General features: G+C 45.1%; 1 protein-coding gene across 1 annotated transcript in view; it reads left to right on the top strand.

Moving 5' to 3' along the window:
- EFCAB6 (EF-hand calcium binding domain 6) overlaps positions 1-25,584 on the top strand; it is a 248,207-nt gene that overhangs the window by 110,486 nt on the left and 112,137 nt on the right. The window contains 5 exon segments of the mRNA XM_059937122.1: positions 2,780-2,947; positions 5,312-5,371; positions 5,462-5,622; positions 12,485-12,658; positions 14,256-14,424. Of these exon segments, the coding sequence (XP_059793105.1) occupies positions 2,780-2,947; positions 5,312-5,371; positions 5,462-5,622; positions 12,485-12,658; positions 14,256-14,424 (732 nt within the window).

The following is a 25,584-nucleotide window of genomic DNA, read 5'->3' as shown; positions in this document are numbered from 1 at the left end:
AGGAAAGAAAAGAAATAAAATGCATACAAATTGGGAAGAAAGAAGTAAAACTGTCTTTATTCACAGACAACATGATATTGTAATAGAAAATTCTAAGGAATGCACACACACAAACTGCTAGAACTAATAAATGAATTCATCAAGGTCACAGGATACAAGATCAATATACAAAAATCAGTTATATTTCTATAAATTAGCAATGAACAATCTGAAAATGAACTTCAGAAAGCAATTCCATTCACAATAGCATAAAAAGAATAAATTACCTAGGAGTCAATTTAACAAAAGAAGTGCCAGGCTTGTATACTGAAAATTATAAAAAACTGTTAAAAGGAAAAGAAGATGTAAATAAGTGAAGAGACATTCCATATTCATGGATTGGAAGAATCAATATTATTGAGGTGGAAATTCTCTCCAGATTGATCTGTAGATTCAGTGCAAACCCCATCAAAATTCCAGCTGGCTTTTTTGCAGAAATTGAAAAGCTGATCTTAAAAATTCATTCGGAAATGCAAAGGTGGCAGAATAGCCAAAACAGTTTTGGAAAAGAAGAATGAAGTTAGAGTACTTAAACTTCCAGATTTTGAATCTTAGGATAAAGCTACAGTAATAAAGACAGTGTGGTACTGGCATAGGATAGACTTATTGGTTGACGGAACATAATTGTGAGTATGGAAATAAACACTTACATTTATGGTCAATTAATTTTCAACCAATTCAGTAGGAGAAAGGATAATCTTTTCAACAAATGGTGCTGAGACAATTGGATATCCATATGCAAAAAGATGAATTTAGACATTTTCTTTACATCATATACAAAAATTAACTGAAAATGGACCATAGCCCTAAATATAAGAGCTAAAATGGTAAAAGTCTTAGAAGAAGACATATGTGTAAATCTTTGTGACCTTGTGTTAGGCAAATATTTCTTAGATGTGACACTAAAAGCATGATCCATAAAAGAACAAAATCTGTAAATTGGACTAATCAGAATTTAAAACTTTTGTGCTTCAGAAGATACCATTAATGACAGACTGAGAGAAAATATATGTAAATTATATATCTGGTAAAGGACTTGTGTCTAGAATATATGAGAACTCTTAGAACTCAATAAGAAGACAACCTGAGTTTTTAAATGGGCAAAAGATTTTAATAGACATTTCACCAAAGAATATATAGGAGTGACCAAATAGCACATGAAAAGGTGCTCAACGTCATTAGTCATCAGGGAAATGCAAATCAAAACCACAATGAGATATCACTTCACACCCTCTAGGATGGCTACTATCAGAAAGACAGACAGCAGTAAGTGTTGGCAAGATTGTGGAGATGGAACTCAGACACTGCTGGTGGGGATGGAAAATGGTGCAACTGCTGTGGAAAACAACATAGTAGTTTCTTAAAAATTTCAGCGGACATTTACCACATGACCCAACAATTCCACTCCTAGGTATCTGCCCAAGAGAAATAAAAACGTGTCCACACAAAGGCTTGTGTGCAAGAGTCCATAGTAACATCATTCATAATTTCTAAACTGGAAACAATCCAAATGTTCATCAACTTATGACAAGATAAACAAAATGTGCCCTATCATACAATGGAATAGTAATATCAGGAATAAAAAGGAACAAAATACCGATCATGCAACACCATGGATGAACCTCAAAAACATTATAGTAGGTGATAGAAGCCAGATGGAAGGTGCATACAGATGCAGATACTGTATGATTCTATTTACATGAAATATCCGGAAAAAAGCAAATATAGAGAGTTAGAAAGTAGATTCGTTGCCTTAGGATAGAGATGGAAATGGAGAGTGAGTACAAATGGACACAAGGTTTCTTCGGGGTGATGCAAATATTCTGGAATTAGATAGTGGTGATCGTTGATAAATTTACTGAAAATCATAAATATTAGTTGTCAATGATTCCCATTTGGACATTAAACAATTGTCACTCCCAAACCAAAAAGTGTCCTGCACATATCCTCTAAAATTACTTAATTTTCTCCAAGAGGACCTTATATCCTTTTCAGATTTTGGACCCCAAAGTCATAGTTGACATTTATACACTGCTTTATCACTTAACAAGTCTTTGGTCACACTGGTATTCACAATATCTCCCTATGAAGAGGTAGGGTTCTTTATCTCCCCTGCTTTGCCAGTAAACAGTTTCTCTCAGTTTTGATATTCAATTTACTTATTGGTAATTTTTTATTCTGGGGGAAGAAATTTGCCTCACAGTATTTTGCTCATAATGTTTTCTTTATGCAGCATGGCTGAAATTTTTTCTCACTAAGTAATTGTACATTTATGTAATTGATGAGGTTGGTGGTAGTGAAAACGAGCATGGTTAATATTCTTAGCGAATCGGCTAGTTGTAATTGAATTTCCAGGAAGTTGTGTGCCGCATGTAGCTGAGCCGCGGGACCCTCAGGTGCGTTGGGGCAGAAGGAGCTGCTGTGGTGCCCTGTGACAGCCAGCGTTCGGCCTGTCCTGGGAAAAGGGTCAGCCTCCTTCCTCTCTTGGGACTGTCTCCTGCCATGCCCTGACAGAGAACCCTGTAGGAACTGCACTTGCGGAGTTCTAGATTCCCTTCCCCCCACCGCTCTTGGCACGTGGGTTTATACAATGATGATCATCAGTTGAGGTATTCTTGTTTCAACTCATCATTCTATCTGGCCCAAACTCATGCTTTATTAAAGTGCTGCTAAATACACGTAATGCTCTTCCTTCCTTTTTTTCTTTTTAAAAAATTCCCTTATATATTCTCATGCTCAGAAACCTGACGGACATATAACAGGGGAAGAATTGCGACGCATTCTAAATTGCATGGTTGTAAAAATAAGTGATTCAGAATTCAAAGAACTAATGCAAATGCTTGACCCTGGGTGCACCGGACGGGTCAATGTCAGCACGTTTATTGAACTGCTTGAAGAGAACCCTGAGGTGAGTTTTACAACTTCATGTTTGCTTTTCTGTTTACGGCAGGAAACTTAAGTGTTCTTAGTGAAATAAGAGATGCAGGTGAAATATGGTTTAAATAAATGGATGACCACATTTTTCAGCTGCGTTAATTTTTAAGTAAGAGGTGTGTTTAAAAGTTGTTTAACTTTTAGTTTTTAAATCTCATTGAAGGATGCTCTTTGACATTTCTGAAAACTTTTCCTTGAGTGACAGCACCTTATATGCTGGATGTGACTCCTTTTCCCAGCATTGCAACAGCACTGCTCTTGCAATCATGTCTTGCAGTAAAAACAAAACCAAAAACTGCTTATTGCCTCTAGTGACAAACACTTACTTTTAGTGTTTGTTTCTTTTGGCTGAAAAGTTGATGGTTTTATTATTAGAAATACTTCTATAACTTTAATAGCTATTAGCATTTTAACATTTTAAGAACTTTAAAAAATCAGATTAGTTTCAGATAATGCGTGCAGTGAGCGTTAACAGAGTCTCGTTGAAATGTTTGTTAAAGACTTTCTTTACCAGGTACAGATTAGCTTTTGGTTTCAATATTATGGCTTCCTGAATGCCCACCTTGTGCACATCCTAAACCATGTCACTCAATCCTTCTTGACCTCTGATTCAAAAGGGAGTCCCAGAGCCCTTTTACACGCAAAAATGAAGAACTGCAACTTTTCCAGAAGTCTGCTGTGGGACACACCCTGTGTTAGCTTTTGTAAATCATCACCTCTGACTGTCACAGCAGCCCTGCTCATAGGCACCTTTTTTTTCTGTAAAAACAGAAATACAGACATGAGAGCAGCCTGCTTTCCTTGTGGCCCGCAGCGTGGTCTCTGCCTACTCTTAAGTCAGATGCTGTCAGCCTCCAGGCTGCAAACCCTCTAACGGCGTTGGGACCCGCAGGATAAAGCAGAGCTTCCCCACGTAGCCGAAGAGGTGCCACGCCGTCCAGCCCTGCCGCCTCTCACGGGGTCTCCTCACCGCCACGCCGCTCGGGTCCTCAGGCTCCCCACGTTCTTGCCACCATCCTCGGCAGTGCAGCTCCTGCCGGGATCCCCTTCCCGCTCCCTGGTCCAGGGCCCATTCTCCGGGGACCCTCCCTGACCCCTCTGATGAAGCCTGTCTTGCAGGCATCAACCTCACACACCTGTGCCAGTCACAGGGTCACGTTTCTGTCAGGATGTTGTCGTGCCTCCAGGAAGGCGGAGGCCTTTCTGGTTTTACTGCCCATTGTACCCACAGGCATAGCCCAGTGCCGGCAGCACTCACAAAGCAGTTTGTTGAGTGAATGTTATATAAACAAGTGAATTAGAAACGTTAGAAGGCAGAGATAGGCAAATAGAAGAAACTTAAGATCACTGCTAATTCTAACATTGAGGAATTGTGTTACATTGTTACTCACTCTTATACTTTGTTGCATATTCTTCCAAACCTTTATACCTACACAGGCATGATTTTTTGCAGCTTTATTGAGGTATAATTGATATATAAAAACTGCACATAGGTAATGTATACAATTTGATGAACTGGATCTATATATACTTTCATATATGATATCTATTTTATTTTAAAATGAAACCACATAATTAGTGACTTTTTAGTTTGTTATTGATTAACGTATTGTTAACCCTTAGTTTCAGTAAAAATTCTGCTATGTAAGATTAAAATATGCAGCGTATTCCCTGCTCTTATAATCTAGGTGTTCATTTTTCTTCCTTTTATGAATTTTGCTGCAAGGAATATTGTAGTGCCTCCTTTTTTTTTCTTTTTTTTGCATCATCCTATGATAATTTCTTTAGTATAAATTTCCAGAAATGGAATAAAAATTTTATATATTATTTTAAAAATATTTTAATTATTTTAAAAGTTGAATATATGTATGAAGTACAAAATGCAAAAGATGCAGAAGGGAATACAGTGGAAGTGAGTTTTCCCTCCACCTCTGTCCTCAGCCGCTCCCCAGAGACAGTCACTGTTGCTCTAGAGGCTGTAGATTATCAAATTGTCTGATGTTATCCATTTTCAACTCCAGCAGTTTGCTTCCTTTTTTATTTCTGCCATTCTGATAGGCAAAAATGTCATCTCATTATTCTTTCACTTTGCATTTATTTGATTTCTAGGTGATGCATTTTTTCATGTTTCCTGTACTTCTTAAAAATAAGCACAAGTTAAATGTTATTATCCCATTTCCAGATGGGGATTGGGGGGGCTGGCAAACTCACTTCTCAAGGTCTAAAGCTACTGGCTAATAATCAGGGACAGAGCTGGCAATCCAAGTCCACCTGCCTCCAAAGCTCCTACTACCTTTATGAGTGATTTGTATTTATATTTTTTCTCTTTCCCAATTAGCTACGCAAAATATCCTCCTGTAAAGACACCAAGGCACCTCTCTTCCTGGCGTGGGATTCAGTAAGTAACGCTTTCCTATGTGGCCCCAAGGTGCTACCACCCCAGGTTACAAACGTGCAGCTTGGTAAATATGTTTGTTTTTTCTGTTAGGTGGAAGAAATTGTTCATGACTCCATTACCAGGAATCTACAAGTTTTCTGTAATATGCTGCGGTCACATGACCTTGGAGACACAGGGCTCATTGGGCGAAATAACTTCAAGAAAATCATGCGCGTTTTCTGCCCATTTTTAACAACCGAACATTTAGTAAAGTAAGTTTTCTGGTAACAAAATTAATTCATGCCGTGTTTTCCATCAAGTCTGTTTTACAATTTTAAACCTTTTTCTACGTATTTTTTTTTTTGCCATGTTAGCAGGTAGTACTGATAATAGCTCCTATTTATTGAGTCTGTACTAAGCGTCCGGTGTTGGTTGAGAGTCTGGCATATATGCTGGGTCATGCAGTCCTCAACACAAGCGTGTAAGGCAGCTCTGACAGTTCCTTTCGTGGATAAGGAAATGGAGGCCTGGAGATGTTAAGCACCTCCTTGGAATCACACAGCTAGTCAGTGGAGCCTGGGTTCTACCTCTGGTCTGCATGACTCCTATGCTCTTAATCGTGATGCCATTTTACCTCCCAGGGTGTCTGGCTATGATCAGCCAGCCCATAAATGGTAACTTGAATTATACTTTTCTTTCGTTTTAGTTTAAAACTTAATTTGTGGTGGATGAACCGAAGCTGGGGGGCGGGGGGGACAGGGATATTAGAGAAAGAAGAGACCGGTGTCCTGAAGGCCCCAGGGGTCCCCTGCCTGGTGTCGCTTTCACCCTCCACACGGAAGGGCTCACCCCTTGGGGCATTCCCTCTCTGCAGATGACCTTGACAAGCTGCAGGCCGAGCCGGCACTCTGCAGGGGATGACGCCTCCGACACGCCACCTGCCACCCACTTGCTGCTCTCCCAGAACTCAGAGCTGCACGGCCTCAGGGACGGGGGCCGGTGTTTCCCAGCGTGTGGGCAGTGATCTGGGAGATCACTGTGGGTGGAAATCCAGTGGAATCATAGTGATTCTCTTTCATTCCTTCCGACTGGAATGTTAAAAATCTTATTTATTGTTTTTCTTTACATTACATTGATTTAAAGTGACCTGAAACACAGTTGATCTTATTGGTAATTGTTGGCCTCTTGAATCTCCCTTCTGTGAACACTCATGTGTCATAGCCCGTTTCTCCTGTGGTTTGTGAGAAGAGGAGGGGGAGGCCTAGGCTTTCCCCAGCAAGAGGGCCCTGCAGAGAGCTTGGCGTGCCAGGCCGGGTGTTTGCGTTCATCCAGTTTACGGATTGTTTGCAGAAAGATCAGTTCGCTAGTGGGTGGAAGAAACACGGCACAGGGGAGAAGCAGGTGACAGCAAGTCCAGAGAGGGTCGTGGAGGAGCTCAGGGAGGGGCGAGGGCCTGGGCTGGGCAGTGGGCAAGGTGGGGAGGCCACCTTGATGTCCGTGTCTGCAGGGGCTTCAGTCACTCACTGGCTCGTGGCTTTGCTGCACGTGGTCAGGGGAGAGGGAAGTGGAGCCCAGGACTGGCAGGGCGGTTCATTTCTTCCTCCACTTGGTCTTTCACTCAAGAGTATTGCGCGAGCCTCCTGCGTCCCGGCCGTCCTGTTAATAGGTTTACAGAAACCCCTTTATTTACAGAGTGGTCTAACGTGAGGGAAAGTGATGCAGACGCACCCCGCGTGGCGTGTGAGCCCAGAGGACCGTGCGCAATTCTTGAAGGACACTTACAGCCGGGAGGATGGGGCGGGGAGGGGGGGGGCGTGGCATGGAAGGCGAGAAGCTTCCCAGGGACGTGATGCTTGAATCTGGAGAAGAAAGGGGAGAGCATTTCAGGCTGTAGGCTAGCAGGAGAAAGCCCAGAGGGCTAGGGGCGCACGGCACGTTCACGTGGACAGCTGGGGCAGGAGTGTGGGGGGGAGGGCGGGAGGGGCACGATGCCAGAGGGCGGGCAGGAGGGACTGCGGCTGTACACTACGGAACCGGGTTCACCCGGCGGGCAGGGTTCTCCACAGGGTCTGAGAGCCACCCAGAGGGCTTCGGAAACCCTGGTGCCAAGCCCCGTCCACAGGCTGGCCGGGCACGGGTCTGCTGAAATCCCCGCTGGCTGTGCCCTGCAGCTGTCGTTGAGAAGCAGAGCTGAGGGGGAACCGGAGCCTGTGGGGTGGCTTTACACGGGGGTGGGTGGCAACTGCAGATCTGTGCTTTATAAAGATCGCTCTGGCTCCGGTGAGGGGAACAGACATAATGGGGAGAGAGGGAAAGAAGGGGCTTGAAGGGAGGGGGCGGCAGAGGACTGCAGGGGGCAACTGCTTTGGGATCGGTCTGGGCAGTAGAAGGACAGACCTGGTGACTCTGGACTGGGAGGCTGATGGCAGAGGAGGGGAAGGAGTCTCCGGTGATGCCAGGGGCTGCTGGCCAGTGAGAGAGCACAGAAGGAGTCAGCCGGTCGGGGTGACAACACGGGAAAAAGACTCCAGGAGGACGTGGGGCTCAGAGAGGAGTCTGGGCCGTGATGAGACTCCAGCGTCCTCCTCACACCGACAGCTCGTTCGTTCGGTCAACAAGCATTTGTCCGGGGTGGATGGGGGACCGTCTGAGGTGAGAGGGCTGCGGGTGGGACCTGGCAGAACACCACCGGACAACCAGGGCCCTGGCTGGTCCAGCAGCAAAGGAGGCCGAGAAGGTTGGGGCAAGGGGACAGGAAGGGCGGTGCCTGGGGCTAAGGGGGCAGGAAGTCTCGGGGAGCAGGAGGAGGCCAGCCAGGTCAGACGTCGCATGGGAAGCAAGTGGGGTGAGCAGGGGCCGGGGCCGGGAGGGGCGGGTGGACCCCCCAGCAGGCGCCAGGGATGCTTGTGGAGTGAAGTGAAGGATACAGTGCTGAGAAAGGATTCACCTGCTTCACAGACAGGCTTTGTGCTTGTCTCTGGGCTGGGGGAGAAGCCGGTGGAAAGCCAGAGACTGGAGAGAAAAAGTGTTGATAGACGGAGCCAGGCCAGGAAGAGGGGTGGGCGTGGGCGCTAACCTAGGAGCCCCGCCCTCCGGACTTCTGTTTCCTCGGTGCAGGGGGAGGTGAGGTCATCAGCGGAGGGGGAGGCTGGAGAAGGAACAGGAACCCTGGGAGACTGCAGCTTCCAAGGGGCAAGAGAGGGGAACCTCTTGGGGGTCTCTGTTTACTTGTCCATGAAAAGGAAGATGTCGCCCACACTTTGGGCATTCATGTTCTACCTGAGTACATTTTAGTTTCTTTATATCAACTCCTCTTTTTCTGAAGTGTATTAATTTTTTTTTAAGGCTTTTCTGACCACCATACATGTAAAAACATTATCACTTGCTGTAAAGAGGTCACACTAAGACTGCATTTCATGAAAACAATACGATTAAATCCTAATGTGATGTCTCTATCTGCCAAGCACTCTGAGCATGAGACTTGCTGTCGCTTTGCTAAAATATAGGTTAATAAGTAGAAGGAAGTATGAACTACGTTAGATATCACTTGAAGTAAAAGAATTGTAAATTTGCAAACACATTAAAAGATAGAGCAGGGAGGTGGAGAAACTGGTCCTCTCGTGTGTGCCTTGTGGGCGTGTAAATGATAAAGCGCCTTTGGAAATCAGCTTGACGTAACATGAACCGCCAGCACCCCCCCCCCGCCCCGCCCCCGATGGAGCTACCCTTTATCTCTGTAGTTCTCCTACGAATACACACCGTGAACTCATGTGGAGGTTCAAGGTGTGTTTGGACTGCCAGGGTCGTGGATTGGGGTGGGGTGGGAAGGAAGCGAGGATGAGCCCCAGCTTCCGGCTTGAGCATCTAGGTACTCAGGACTGTCACCTGAGCTGGGGGAGTTTCAGGGGTGAAAATCAGAAGTTCCATTTTGGACATGTTAACCTGGAGAGGAGATTGGTGACACCCCACCACCCAGAGTGACAGGTCACTCTATTCACCTCCTTCTCCACCTCCCCTCCACCCCACCTCCCAGGTACTCTCTACCCTGTCACCCGGCTCCATTTTTCATGGCTCTTGTCATCTGTTTACGTTTATTACCTGTGCCACCCACCAAGGATGTAAAGCACAGGGACTTTGTCTCTTCACTCCCGAAGTCCCGGTACCTAGGAGTGGAAACGTACCCGGCTCATGGACGGGGCATCTTAAGTGTCAAGCGACGGAATGAATGAATGAATGAATGAATGAGTGAGCTTAAGTGGATTGGTTGTGCAGGCAATTGGATATTTGAGATGGAAGCCCCCCTATTCTCTTCTCCATTACGTAGCCAGTCTTTGTCTAAACTACAAAGACGATCACGTTAAAACCCTGCTTGAAGCATTTGGGTGTCCTCTTGCCATTAGGGAAATACCAGATGCTTTAATGGAGCGTGACTTCCCAGCCCGTCAGGATCCTCAAACCTCTCCAGAGTGGCTTCCCTGGTGGCTCAGTGGTTAAGAATCCACCTGCCAATGCAGGGGACACAGGTTCGAGACCTGGTCCGGGAAGATCCCACAGGCCGTGCAGCAACTAAACCCATGCGCCACAACTACTGAGCCTGCTCTCTGGAGCCCGCGAGCCACAACTACTGAGCCCGAGTGCCACAACTACGGAAGCCCGCACGCCTAGAGCCCATGCTCCGCAACAAGAGAAGCCACTGCAACGAGAAGCCCATGCACCGCAACGAAGAGTAGCCCCCGCTCACCGCAACTAGAGAGAGCCCGCGTGCAGCAACGAAGACCCAACGCAGCCAAAAGTAAATAAATAAAATTAATTAATTAATTAAAAAAAAGAAAAAAACCTCTCCAGAACTCGGGCTCTGCAGCCAGACTGCCTGGGTTCAAATCCCGGCTCGGCCCAGAGCTAGCTGTGAACTTGGGCACGTTCTGAGCCTCTTTCCTCCTGCAAATGTTACTTCGAGAGTTGTGGTCAGGATCAAATGAGGTAATAGGCATGAATCCTCTCACCCAGTATCAAGCCCATGGGAAGCTCTCGAATGCTGCGGCTGTTCCTGCAGGTCCCAGCTCAGCTGGGCTGACTGGCTTCCTGTTTCTTGAGAACACCAAGCTCTCTGCTGCCTCTGGGCTTTTCGGTGATCTGTTCCCTTGGTTCAGAATGAGCAGTTTGCCAGCCTCTTGCAGCTCCGTGAGGTGGGCATTGCTTTGCTTTTCTCACAGTTGTAGCTGTAATACTTACCACAGTGATCATCACAGAGTGTTACGGAAGCAATTATAACAATTGCTGGTACTTACCAAGCAAAGCGCAGTTTGGAGCTCATGCTTTGACCCCTGGCTACGTGCGTGTCATCATGATATTGTGATACTGTTATTCCAGCTCTGGTTTATTGAGCACAGATACATGTAGCAGGCCAGCCCAGTGCTAACAGCTTTACATGGATCCTCTTAAGGAATTTTTACAGTAATCCTCTGAGGTGGGGGCTTTCATTATGTGCATTTCATAAACAAGGAAACTGAAGCATAGAAAGGGTCACGTGCCCCCAGGTCAGAGCTTCTCGACCCTTTGATGCTCGTAAAAGTTATCGAGGACCTCAAAGGGTTTCTGTTGTATGTACTGTGTCTACCAGTACTTACTGTACGAGAAGCTAAAACTGAGACCTTTAACCTGTCGTTGCAGAAAAGGAGAGTGCACTTGCTACTTGTGTCTCCCTGTAGGCTCAGGAAAAGCTTTGGGATTTCAAAATAAGGATTTATTGGATAATAAGGAGGTTACAGAAATTAGAGCAGGATAACCTACGGGAGCTCGTAAGGAGCTAGTGAAGTGCTGTAAAGAAACTGAGCTGAGCTGATCTCTGAAAGCTCACTCCAGCTCCTCATGGAGAGCCTACACGTTTCTGCAGCTTTAGACCGTGTCAGTGAGTGCAGCCCACACGAGCACACACTCCAGCAGCGGTCGGAGCAAGGAATGATCACGTGCCACGCAGCCTCTGGAAAGTCCGCTGTACACGCACGAGAGACTCAGGGTGGAAGAGATACATGACATCGTGTATTCATGTGAAAGGAGTCGTGGCCTCACTGTGCCGGGGAAGTGTCCACGGACCGGACCTCGTGAAGCCCGCCTTCAGTCATGGAGCCGATATCCAGACCCCAGGAGGCAGAATCCAGGGCTCACACCCACACCTCCTGGGCTCTGAGCCTTGTGCATTTTAACGAATCTGTGGAATTTTTTCTTGGGTCTCAGGCTTTACCAAGTTTGCAACAATGAGCACGTACAAACTTTATGATTAGAAAAATACTAACAAATAAAATGTTGGAAAAGAAAAAGATCCTTCCATATTAGTGGTTTCCTATGTTTTTCTCAAATATTTGCATATCCCAAAATTCCAATCAAGTACTTCCATAATTCCATACCAAATTTCTCATGAAATTTTTTCTTTGTTTTACATTTATTATATCTTTATTGCAGTATTCTTACAAACAATAAACTACACATATTTAAATAATGCAATTTGAGGAAATCCATCATGTGTATATATCTCCGTGAACCCATCGCAAGCTGTCAATGAAGATACCAAACTTTCTCATTCCCCCTGAAGCTTTCTTGTGCCTTTTTGCAATTCATCTCTTCCAACCACCTAGCACCATGTCACTACAGATGACTTTGCATCTTCTAGGATTTTCTATAAATGGAAGGCTACAAGATGTTCTCTTTTTTTGTTAGGCTTTATTCACCAAGCATAATGATTTTGTGGTTCACTCACGTTGTTGTATGGTTCTTGGTCATTGCCGAGTAGAATTCTGTTTCATGGCCTTACCCCACTTTGTGGATCCATTCACCTATTGATGGACATTTGGTTTGTTTCCAGTTTTCGCTATTACAAATAAAGCCACATGTATTGTACGTCTTTGTGTAGACATACATTTTTATTCTTTCGGCTAAGCGCCTAGGGCTGGAACAGCTGGTTCCTCTGGTGAGTGGATATTCAGTTGCCAAAGTGTCTTCCAAAGTGGCTGCACCATTTTGCATCCCACCAGCAGTGGAGGAGGGTCATAGTGACCCACATCCTTGCTGGCACTTGGTAGGATCAGTCTTCTTTTAGCCATTCTAATGGGTGTGTTCTGATTATTTTTTGAAATTCAGACTCTGCAATAAGTTTCAGGATATTGCTTCAGGAAGAATCCTTTACAAGAAACTTTTGGCATGCCTAGGAATTAATGGCCCACCCACTGTCTCTCCAGTTCCTGTTCCAAAGGATCAGCTGTTAAATGAACATCTTCAAAAAGAGGAACAGCAGCTGCCAGATCTTTCTGAGAGGTAAAATAAAGCAAAATGAAAGCGTTTATTAAAACCACTGTGCCTGTTGCAGTGTAGGTAGTTAATAAATATTTGTTGACTGAGTATTTAAATATTTTATGACTTAAATAAGAAAGATGGCAAACTATAAAAACAGTGATTAAAGTCAGGGATTTTAGAGCAAGCAGCAGAGATCTTAGGAATTACTGCATTGACCTGTTAATTCTAGAATTGAAAGCACTGAGACCTGAGAGATTTGGGGACTTACCTCGGGTTATTCACAAGCACGGTGCTCACCCTGGGGGAAGGACCCAGGACTTTCAACTCCCAGAGAAACCGCCTGCCACTCAACTATTACGTACCTGCGTTCACACTTACTCTTCTCCAGAAACTTAGATTCCTTACCGCTGTTTAATATTTATTGCAAAATATACTCATTAAACTGGTTAACATTTTCTAACATGAATGACAGAATTATTTAAATGATTGTCAAATTGAATTGTAACAATAAAACATACTTAGTCAATCTATTAAAAGTCAGACTGATGAATATTCGAGCTCTTCTTCATTTTGAAAAATATAGGTTTCATCTAATGAAAAGATATTATTTTAACTTGCTTGTTCATAGCTTATAAAAAATCCATAAGGAGAGGTAAAATGTAGAACTGTTCAGCCGACTTCACGTTGTCACATCCCCTTTAAAAAATTCTTAAGTGTAGAGCAATGGGAATATTTTAATGCTATGCTAATGAAATTTGAATATCTGGGCACTTCAGTAGTAGCTGCTTTATGAATGGGCAGAAAGGTGGTATTTTAAGAGAAAGGTTAAATATTCTGTGATGAGATATGTCTGCCTCCTAAAAACCAGTGAAAGAAGTAATAGCAATTAAGCATTTCATAAAATGTGGGCATTCCTGGAGAGCTCCTAAAGCCGACAGAAGCAGCAGGAAAGAAGTAGAAGTCTGTTCTCCAGGACTATCTCATGGTTGTCAAAACGGCGTCCAGGAGACTTCTGGGGAGCTGAAGGATAATTATCCTTCAATGACACATACTTTCTCACACTCAGACCCAGAGCACATCACGTAAGATCTATCTTTTATAAATTAAGTTGATTTTGTGAATCAGCTTGGTTTAACTGTGGACGTCCCTTCCTTCCCACGGCTGTTTGATGACCTCTTTGATCTAGTTACCACAAAATGGCCTATTTAATTTAAGGCCTGTAATAGGCTCTGACTTTTCATTTTCCCAGTTCACAAAAATATCCTTTTTCGGCCATGTCTTCCCGGTCACACACCACAGTCAGCCAGCTCAAAGCACAGCTGGAAATCTTAGCACAAGGATGACAGCAGCCCCTTCTCTGAAGCTCCCCAACCTGGCCTGCTGCCACGTGCTGGCATCTCAGGCAGAGCTTTACCTGACGCAGTGCTGCTGGCCTGTCTCTGAACCTGCAAGCCATGGGTGTGTAAGAAGTCCCCAGGTCACTCCATCGACCTCAGCATCTCTTTCCTCCTTTGTGAAAAGGCGATGGTAAACCCCCTTGTTGCCCGGGGTTGAGTGTCCATGGGTGAGCTCTGTAGGAAGTGCTCTGCTGCATCTGCGCGCCTGCTTGTGATTTTAGAGCCAAGCCCACTGAGAGTAAAAGCGCCGTGACCAAGAATATGACCAAGGAGGCGGTTATTGAAAAACTCAAAAACTGTATACGGCAGCAGGACCCAGCCTTCAGAAAACGATTTCTGGACTTTAGCAAGGAGCCTAACGGCAAGATTAATGTGCATGACTTCAAGAAGGTAGGAGAATGGGTTTCTTTGTGTTTCTTTGTTTCCTCCTTTCCTGAAGAAGTTCAGATGTTTTCTTATACTAACACGCTTAAAAGGATAGACATTAAGTTTTTTCATTAAGGGTTTATTCCAGGGCAAAGCAGATTCATTTCTAGGCATCTTTCAACAATTGAAAAGGATTCTTCTGGCCAAAAATGTCTTTGGCAACTTTCTCAGAGCATGCTTTTGATATGGATGTGGCCGGCTTTTGATAGTTAAACTTTCCAAACACAGCGTTCATTGTCGCATTCTTTGGCCATCCACTGAGTACCTGTCTCCCTGCGTGTGGTGGGGCGACGTGCGGGCGGGAGCGAAGCTGCTCGGGCCCCCATCCCTGCCAGCAAGGGGTCCCCGCCATGCTGTGATCACAGAGCTGTGGTTTGTTCCTCCAGAAAGTGGGGAAAAAACCTGGCAGGGAAAATGCGAAGCTCAGAGTGCTGATTTGCATGTGCTTGTGGGAACTGGCGAGGTTCTGCCAGAAAGGACTCCGTTTGAAGGGTTCTGCATAGACTTCTCAGGAATTAATTTAAATGATTGCTTAAAATTCCTATTATGATCCCTCTAGCTAATCATCTTCAGCTATTTTTAAGGGAAGCATTGCAGCTAATAGGTAGCAGTGTCCGTGTGGGCAAATTTAGAAGGCAGTGAAATATATTTCCAAGAAGAGAACAATTATGTTAGTAGCTACAATTTATCTAGCGCCTGCCCCCATGCCAGGCGCTGTATTAGGCTCTTTCCGTATCTCATTTCCAAGCCTCCTGACGGCGGCCGCGTGGAGGATGGATGGATGAGGGAGCCGGCTGGAGGCACAGGGATGGGATTAGATGGCTGTCGAAACAGTCCAGACCTCCCCTTCCCCACACAAAATACACGAAGTCGGGGATCTGATGTTTGCAAGCATACGGGGTGTGGTGAGGAGAGATGTGGGTAACGGGTACGGGAGAGGAAAGGTTCAAGGATGGTTCCGAGATTTCGATTTTGGGGACGAGGGCTGATAATTAGTCACTGCTAACTCCGATGGGGGCAACTTCAGTGGGGTTAGGGTGCTAAATGGGCGGGAATCATGGAACTCTCCCAGGGCGCCTGGTCCTAGACTCTAGCCCCGAGCCACCTGGCAGCGGTCCTGGCCCCGACGCACAACAGTCTCGAATGACCACGGCACTCAGCGCTCTTGATTCACAGAGTCAGTTCACAGGTTCACAGGAAATCAGGCATCAACCCGTCTGCCTCTGACTTTCCAGAGGGGGAAAGCGGCTGCCTTCCAGAAGGGCCGTAGGTGGCGGCAAAGCTGAGACTGACACCCGCGACTCTGAGGCCAGCTTCTCACCTGCTCACCTGAGGGCACCTTTGGGTCCGTCAGCTGAGCCGAGCAGTTTCCACCTTAGGCTTCGTCGGCCGTTGATGAGCCAGGGGCTCCCCCATTCATGTGGCTCGTTGCTGCCCCAGACCACTCTCCCAAAAGTTCGGCCAGCAGCCGCTCCGTTCTCAGCCTGGGGCAGCCGCTTTGCCAGTGGTTCAGGCCTGGAGTCCTGGAGCCCTCCCTGACTGTCCTCTTTCTCTCACATCCACATCCAGGGCATCACCCGCGCCCGTCGGCTCCCTTGAACTCGCCCCAGGATGCAGCAACTGCTTGCCAGCTCCCGCGCCCACCCACCCACCCTCTCCCGGGCTGTTGCAGCAGCCTTCTCGCTCTCTCCTGCTCCTGCCCTGCCCGCTACAGCTGAGTTGCCACCCAGCCGCCTGGGTGACCCTCCAACAAGTCAGTGAGAGTGGGCCACGCCTGCTCGGGACCCTCCCATGGCTCCCCCCATCGCTCGTATAAAAGCCAGAGTCCTAGAAAGCCCAGCGCGACCCAGCCACCCATCACCTCTCTGACCCCAACTCTCACCGCCCCCCTTGTACGTACGCTCCAGCCACACCGGCCTCCTGCTCTCCCTCAGACACAGACCTGCTCCCGCCTTCCATCGGGCTGTCCCCTCCCCCTGGCCCAGCTCCTCAGAGGCTGGCCTGGGCGTCCCCTCACCGCCTGACAGCCTTGGTCCGAGCTTGACGTCCCCGTGGTGAACACAGCCTGACCTCCACCCCCGTGATCTCCTTTACCCTATTTCTCTTTTCACGGCGCTGTCACCAACTGCCACCCACGTTGTATTTACAGTTCTGTAGTTCATTTCTTTATTTTGCTTGTTTGCTTGTCCTCCTCCATTAAGACGTATGCTCCAAAGGTAGACATCGTTATCTCTTTTGGACAGTGATACATCCCAAGTGTCTGGCACATAGTAGGGCCCAGCAAGCGTTTGCTGAGTGAACGGATGAACTTGATGATCTTGAGTAACTAGAATCCCCAGCAGAGCCCTGAATGGACTCAGGGGGCAACCTGAGGAGCGAGGGAAGCAGGTGTTTCAGAAGCCCGTTGGAATCCCTAAACGTGAAGCCGGTTCCCGTACCTGTCTGTGGCAAACCCACCCTAGCTCCCTTCTCTGCCCCGAGTGTCTGTGCATTCCAGCCGACCTGAGGGACAACCACAGGAATGGTCGTTCTGCCCTTGCTTCATGGCGGTGCCTCCCTGTTTCCTGGCTTTCCCGAGATGTGCCAGTGGTGGGGAAAGGAAACAGAAACCACTAGAGGACCGATATGCAGGGGAAAAGGTTTGTTGTCATTTCAAGAGACTAACAGTCAGTTCCCTGTGAACACAGTTAGGCAAATAGTCTACTGGTTTCCCGTCTAGTGACTTGCTGGGTTTAACCTTTGGAAAGATCCTGTCGTGACCGACCGTTTAACTTGAAGGTCAATAACCATGGGATAATTTGTTTTTGTTTTTTTTTTTTTGTGCCTTTGTAGCATCTCTTGTCATCATGAGTGGAAACAAGCCCTTTGATGTACTCTTGCAGGGAGTATACATGACTAAATATCCCTTTTGAGGCAATTTGTCTCCTCTTCTGCTTCTTCAGAATCTGGGCTTTAGGGGTTCTGTGGGGCTGATGTTTGTGTAATGACCTTGATATTTCCTGTGTCCTTGGGCCTCTGGTCAGTCTCCTTCAGGCATTGATAATTTGATTTCCTCTGCCCGGGGAGAAATTCCAACGGCAGGTACTGGTGACACATCCTCTTCTTTAGCAGGTGGCAGCCCGGCAACTCCTGCAGAAAGTCCAGCAGAGCCCCACTCACACCGGGCCACCCACAGAGCCGTGGGCCCTACTCCCTCCCACCAGCCCAGCCCCGAGACTGCTGACGGGGCAGAGAGTAGGGTGTCAGGCACAGCTGCCCTGTGGGATGATTTTAAACAGTCTACTAGGGACCCAGATTTCAACTCTATAAGCTGATAACCTCAAAGCATTGTATAAATGTAAATTTTCATTGTTAAATAAATTGTTTATAGATCAGAGTGATTCTACTACTGGTGAAGTCAGAGCTGGAAAAATCATGGACTTCTACTGTAGAAAGAAACAAGAATTTAGATTAGACATAACGCAGGGCATCCAGATGTTAAAGGTTTCCAACTTCAGTGGCAAGGAAACCTTTGAAACCAACTCCTTTAGAGAGCTTTAAGTATAAATGATGATAATAGTTCTGTAATGGTAATAACAGCAATAATAATAACCACGACGATAACGCTAACCGCCGCTGGAAGAGTGATGCTGGTGGTGGTCCTCACTACACCTAGCGTTCGTTGACCCACCGATGTGCAGGCACTGGGGAAGTTGCTTTACATACTTTATTTATAATCCTCGTAGGAGCCCCGTGAGGTGTAGATCACATTATGCTCATTTCACAGGTGAGGAGACCAAAGCTTAGGAGTTAAGACCGTGGCCCAGCGTTGTTCAGCTGGTAAGCCATTCAGGCACTTGGATTTGAATCCACGCTGGTCTGTATCAGCCTCAGACCCTTGCTGGGTGTGACACCGGCTTGGTGGGTGTAATACAGGCTAGCTGGGTATAATTGATGGCAGCTTTTAGGTTGGATCTAGCCTCAGAGTTTGGCGGGAAGGACTTTGCTTTCAATAACAATGCCCCTTCACGTCTTCCTGCCATTTTGGCTGTGGACAGGCAATGGTCTTGCCCTTCTGTTCTCCCAAATTTCTATCTCACCAATTAGTACGGCAGTGGCTGCAGAGTTTCATGCCCGGGGAATTGGGAGTGAAGCTCTAAGTCCCATATACCCGCTCGCCCAATTCTGTGTCCATGCACTTGTTCATCGTTTGAACATAGGCACCACTTAGCCGTTGGCCTGAATAGCTTGCACTCTGAATTAGAAGTGCTAATTATTTATTCTCACCAGCCATCGCCTTCCCTGTGGCGGGGCAGGAGGTGATTGGCTGCACAGGCCCTATGAGGGAGAGCCATAAGAACAGAATCCGGAGCCCGGCACGAGCTTCCAGGTCAGTGAGTGCACAAGTCCCTGCGTTGTCGTTGCTGAGACCCTGTTCCTGGTGTTCACCCCCATGGTCAGGAAGTTTTTGTCTGCTATACAAATGCTATTTGTTAACTAATAATTGATATTTCCCCTTTTTCTCTCTTGAGTGTAAGAGATCTCAGAATTTCTGGTTAGTGTGGGATAACCAGGGACACCACACTGTGTTCACAGCCCTGACAGAGGAGTGGGGTTTTCATGAACTCAGTTGGGGTTTTCATGAACTCAATGTGTTTTTCATGGTTAAGTGTGCAATTTCCACTGGTGGAGGGGAAAGGAATTTCTGGAATTGTACTAGACCTGGCCTGCATATTTTGCATCATACATTAAACCAGCGTTCACAACAACCCTGTAACACATATTCTTTCTCCCAGGAAGTCCCCCTCTCCCAGTTCACTGCTCTGACCACTGCACTGCAAAGCCTGTGACTATCACGCATTTTTTTAAAAAATTTATTTATTTATGGCTGTGTTGGGTCTTCATTTCTGTGCGAGGGCTTTCTCTAGTTGTGGCAAGTGGGGGCCACTCTTCATCGCGGTGTGTGGGCCTTTCACTGTCGTGGCCTCTCTTGTTGCGGAGCACAGGCTCCAGATGCGCAGGCTCAGTAGTTGTGGCTCACGGGCCTAGTTGCTCCGCGGCATGTGGGATCTTCCCAGACCAGGGCTCGAACCTGTGTCTCCTGCATTAGCAGGCAGATTCTCAACCACTGCGCCACCAGGGAAGCCCCTATCACGCATTTTTATTTATTTATTTATTTATTTATTTATTTATTTATTTATTTTTGGCTGTGTTGGGTCTTTGTCTCCGTGCGAGGGCCTTCTCCAGCTGCGGCAAGCGGGGGCCACTCCTCATCACGGCGCGCGGGCCTCCCACCACCGCGGCCCCTCCTGCTACGGAGCACAGGCTCTAGACGCGCAGGCTCAGCAGCTGTGGCTCACGGGCCCAGTTGCTCCGCGGCATGCGGGATCCTCCCAGACCAGGGCTCGAACCCGTGTCCCCCACATCGGCAGGCAGACTCTCAACCACTGCGCCACCAGGGAAGCCCCTACGCATTTTTAAATGTGTCAATTTATTTAAATAATGAGTCAGGAACTGGTAACGTGGCAAGAAAACAGTTTTTGAGTTTTAAGGTAATCTAGAATCTTTATATTCCTTCTCTAGATACATTCTCTTCCCCTTTCCCTGTCCTTCATTTGCTGAATTAGCAGCAAACCCCCAAAACAGTGGCTTAAATTTTAAAAGTAGCTGTTTTTTTTCCTATAACAAGGAGTCCAGAGGTTGTTGGTATTGGGCCAGTGCAGCAGCTCTACAGTGTCTTCAGAGACCCAGGTTGCTTCTAGCTTTTTAGTCTTCCAATCTTATCCCCATGTATGCAAGATAGCTGCTGGAACACCAGCCATCACACACATGTTTCAGGCATAAAGAAAGGGAAAAGGGAAGGGCAAAAGTCTTGAGCCAGAGAAGTCTTTCTTTTTTAATGGGCTTTCTTGGAAGCTCCTCCCACTTACATTTTATTGTAATGTATTGTAAGCTTCCAGCTGTATTTTATTGACCAGGCCTGTGTTATATGGCCATACTGGTCTATAGGGAAGAATGGGAAATAGTATAAATACAAATATATATATACATAATTTTTTGGCTGGGCACATTACAGAAAAAGCAAGGTTCTGTCCCTGTGGGAGAAGGAGAGAATATGCATTAGGCAGGCAAGTACTACAGTCTCTGCTATCCTTCCCCTCAGTAAACATTTTGAGGGTGCCTGTTGCATACTTGGAATAGGACTAAGCCACATGGGGAACATGGATAAAGCAGAAGTTTCATTGCTTGGGACTAGTGACCCATGGGAAACATAAAATGACTAAACACCCAAGGACACATAAGTCAAGATTAGCCTAATTGAGTAATTAGACTAATTGAACTATTCCATTCATCAGGAATTTGAGGGCAGCTTTACAATTCCAGTTCCCTGTAATTGGCTGTTCCTAATGGGAAACTGTTATTCTTCATACTCAGTAAATACACTGAACATTGTTTAGCTCACTGTTATTCTTAGTCCCATTTCTGGCATCCCAGCGGAGGCCTCTGGAGACAGACACGGGCTGCAGAGCTCATCAGCTAATACAAACAGAGCCCCCGAGACGTGGATGAGGGAAGCAGGAGTCTGTAATGGCCCAGCCCAGCATCCCAGGTCCTTAGCAGCCTCGGCCCCTTGCTTCTGCACCTGCTTGAAGGCAAGGGCATCTCACCTTGCCTCGTAGGAGGCGAGCTTTCCTTCCTCCTTCCAGCAGACCACCTTATGCCCTTTGGGTTCTGATCAAACTCACACATCTGGGGAACTGGCACCTTCCCCACCCTCTACCATCAGTTCCTAATCCCCACGCAGTCTTATGCACCTAGGGACAGGGACCCCGATGTAAACCAAGCCCCACAAACACCCTCGAGCATCTCATAGCTGTTCCTTACAGCTTCCTAATCTTGCAGATGTTTTAAGAGGGTGACCAGTTGTGTGTTCGAGGTCCCTCACGTCTTCATTTTTGTTGGTCCAAGCTCCACACAACCATCAAAAGTCTATATTTATTTCTGCATCTTCCGGCAACAACTCTCTGACAGAGGCTAAAACTAGACTCTCTCGGCATCTGGCTGCACCCAAATTGTCTGGTTCCTCCAGGGCAGGGGCAGTTGCAGACCCTCAGTGTCAGTTGACCACACCTCTAGGGCTTCGTTTTTGCCTTTGTGTTCTCATGGCCTTCCTCCCAGGCGTGCCTTTGTCTCCTAAGTACCACGGTGTGGGGACTTGCACCTTGCTTGTAAAAGTTTTCAGTTTAGGTCCTTAGACTCCAGCCCTGAGCAGTTCCAGAGGTCAGCACATGTCCGGAAGGGGAAACCAGTCATGCTTTAAGCCTGCCCCCTCACATCTCCAAGTTTGCCACTCCAGCACCACATAACTAGCTCTGCTGGAGTGGCCCTCTGCCGGGCCCAAGCCGATTTCTCAGTCCAAAGTCCACTCCCAGAATCATCAGCTGTTCCCAGGGAAAATGCAGTTGCATAGCCTCGGTTTGCCTCTGAAGGGTCGGTCCTTCCCACCTTGGAATTTTGGTCTCTTTAAACCTCACGTCTCTCGTGGCTTTCTGATGCCTTTTTGTTATTTTTAATTGATTGAGCTTTTCTAGTTGTTTTCATTGGGAATATTTGCTTGCTGTGGATTACTACATCCTATCCAAAAGCAGAAGGTGAGGTCTGTCATTTTTGTCTTTTCAAAGTAACAACTTTACTTGTTATTTTTCTCTTGTGTATTTGTTTTATATTTCTTTATTTCTGCTGTTACCTCCATTGTTTTCTTCGTTCTACCTGATTGGGATTTAATTTGCTTTTCTTTTTCTATTTCTTGAGATAGAATGTTAGATCATTGCTTTTCAGCCTTTTTTTCTCTAATGTATGAATTGATGGCTATCCATTGCCCTTTAGGTGCAGGCTTAGCCACATCGTACAAGTTTCAGTTTATCATATTTTCGTTGTCATTCAGTTCAAAATATTTTATAATTTCCCTTGTGATTTCTTCTTTTTTCCAATGGCTTCTTGTTTAATTTCCAAACAGTTGGGATTTTCTAGTTTACCTTTTATTATTGATTTTGAAGTTGATTCCATTGTGAAGTCTAAATGACTTCAGCTGATCCTTCGAAATATTTTGAGGCTTGGATTATGACCCAACATAGAGACAATTTTGGTAAATGTTCCAGAAGCACTTGAAAAGAATGTGTACTCCATCATGGACCTTTAGTTTTCTAAGTATGTATATTAGGTTGATTTTATTAATTGTGTTTTTCAGAACTTCTATATTCTTATCAAAGTTTTGCCTGCTCATCCCATTAGCTGTTGAGAGAAGTGTGTTGAAGTCTATCATCTGATTGTGGATTTGTCTAGTGAGATTCATTTTAATTCTGTTGACTGTTGCCTTATTCACGTTGAAGCTAAATTATCGGGTACACATGGACTTAGAATTGCTGAAACTTCCTGTGAATTGTCTCCTTTTCATATGACATGACTTCTTGATACAGAGTAATGCTTCTTCCCTTCAAGTCTATTTTTGTCTGATAATAATATAGTTACTTCAACTTTCTTTTGATTTGTGTTAGCATAGTATATCTATTTCTATCCTTTTACTTCAGACTTTCTGGGTACTTTAAAGTAAGTCTCATATGGACAGCATATAGCTGATATTTTAAAAGATAAAGTGTGACAGTCTTAGTCTTCTACTTTGAGTATTCAGTCCATTTTATATTTAATTACTGATATAGTTGATTTTATATCTGTCATCTTAATTCTTTTTTACTCAGCTGTCTCATGTCCTTTCTTTTTCTGTCCTTTCTTGCCTTCTTTTAGATTATTTAACTATTTCTACCATCCTGTTTTCCCCTCTATCAGCTTATTGGTGAATACATTCCTCTGTCAGTCTTTAGAGGCTGCCCTAGAGATTGCAACATGCATCCTTGTCTTCTTGTATCTAGTTAAATATAAATTATGTTTACCACTTCTCTAGCAATGCTAGATATAAAAATACCTTAATTTCATTTACCCCTTTCTATCTTTTCCATTATTTTTGTCATGCATTTAAATTCTACATCTATGCTAAATCCCACAAGACTATTTTTTTATGGTAAATAAGATGTCATATGTATCTACATATTTACCCTTGTTGTCGTTCTTTCTATCTTACATTTTTGTGTACTTGCACCTGGACTAATTTTTACTCTGCCTGAAGACTTACCCTTTGTCCTTCTTTTAATGCAAATGTACTGGCAACTAACTCTCTGAGTTTCCATAGTTTATTCAGATTTCCTTAGTTTTAACGTCACATCCTTTTTCTGTCCAGGATTCCATTCAGGATCCCACGTTACATTTCATCATCATGTCTCCGTAGGCTCCTCCTGGCTGTGACAATTTCTCAGACTTTGCTTGCTTTTGGCGACCTTGACAGTTTTGAGGCGTACTGGTCAGATATTTTGTAGAATGTACCTCTATCGGGATTTGTCTGATATTTTTCTCATGATTAGACTGGAGCAGTGCTTTGGGGAGGAAGACCACAGAGGTAAAGTGCCCTTCTCATCACATCACATCAGGCACAGGCTGTCAACATGACTTATACTTGTTGATGTTGACCTTGATCACCTGGCTGAGGTGTGTTTGTCAGGCTTCTCCTCTATAAACATAATCTTTTTGTTTTTTTCCTCTTTCTCTTTTTCCGTACTGCACTCTTTGGAAAAAAAAGTCACTATGTATAGCCCACATTTAAGGAGTGGGGAATTATTATGCTCTACCTCTTAAAGGGCAGGATGTCTACATAAATTATTTGGAATTCTTCTGCAAGGGAGACTTGTCTCTTCTCTCCCATTTATTAATTTATTCAATTATTTCTTTATATCAGTATGGACTCATGCCTCATTATCCTTCAAATGTCTATATGATCCTTAATAATGTATTCGTTTTCACTCCTGATATTGGTGATTTTTAATCTTTTCTCTTTGCTTCTTGAATAGTCTAACTAGAGATTTATCACTTTTATTGCTCTATTTATAAAATAAGCTGTGGTTTCACTGATTTTTTTATATTGTTTGTCCATGTTTTACTTCATTGTTTTCTGCTCTTATCTTTATTATTTCTTTTTTTTTTTAACATCTTTATTGGAGTATAATTGCTTTACAATGGTGTGTTAGTTTCTGCTTTATAACAAAGTGAATCAGCTATACATATACCTATATCCCCATATCTTCCCCCTCTTGTGTCTCCCTCCCACCCTCCCTATCCCACCCCTCTAGGTGGTCACAAAGCACCGAGCTGATCTCCCTGTGCTATGTGGCTGCTTCCCACTAGCTATCTATTTTACATTTGGTAGTGTATATATGTGCATGCCACTCTCTCACTTCGTCCCAGCTTACCCTTCCCCCTCCCCGTGTCCTCAAATCCATTCTCTACGTCTGCGTCTTTATTCCTGTCCTGCCCCTAGGTTCTTCAAAACCATTTAAAAAATTTTTTTAGATTACATATATATGTGTTAGCATACGGTATTTGTTTTTCTCTTTCTGACTTACTTCACTCTGTATGACAGACTCTGGGTCCATCCACCTCACTGCAAATAACTCAATTTCATTTCTTTTAATGGCTGAGTAATATTCCATTGTATATATGTGCCACATCTTCTTTATCCATTCATCTGTCAGTGGATACTTAGGTTGCTTCCATGTCCTGGCTGTTGTAAATAGTGCTGCATTGAACATTGTGTTACATGACTCTTTGAATTATGGTTTTCTCAGGGTATATGCCCAGTAGTGGGATTGCTGGGTCATATGGTAGTTCTGTTTTTAGTTTTTTAAGGAACCTCCATACTGTTCTCCATAATGGCTGTATCAATTTACATTCCCACCAGCAGTGCAAGAGGGTTCCCTTTTCTCCACACCTTCTCCAGCGTTTATTGTTTGTAGATTTTTTGATGATGGCGTTTCTGACTGGTGTGAGGTGATACCTCATTGAAGTTTTGATTTGCACTTCTCTAATGATTAGTGATGTTGAGCATCCTTTCATGTGTTTGTTGGCAATCTGTATATCTTCTTTGGAGAAATGTCTGTTTAGGTCTTCTGCCTATTTTTGGATTGTTTGGTTTTTTTTGATATTGAGCTGCATGAGCTGCTTGTAAATTTTGGAGATTAATCCTTTGTCAGTTGCTTCATT

This window comes from Balaenoptera ricei, chromosome 10 (assembly GCF_028023285.1).
Source record: "Balaenoptera ricei isolate mBalRic1 chromosome 10, mBalRic1.hap2, whole genome shotgun sequence".
Taxonomy (NCBI): Eukaryota; Metazoa; Chordata; class Mammalia; order Artiodactyla; family Balaenopteridae; genus Balaenoptera; species Balaenoptera ricei.
Note: the sequence above shows the minus strand (reverse complement) of the source record. Positions and strands in the feature narration are given on the sequence as shown.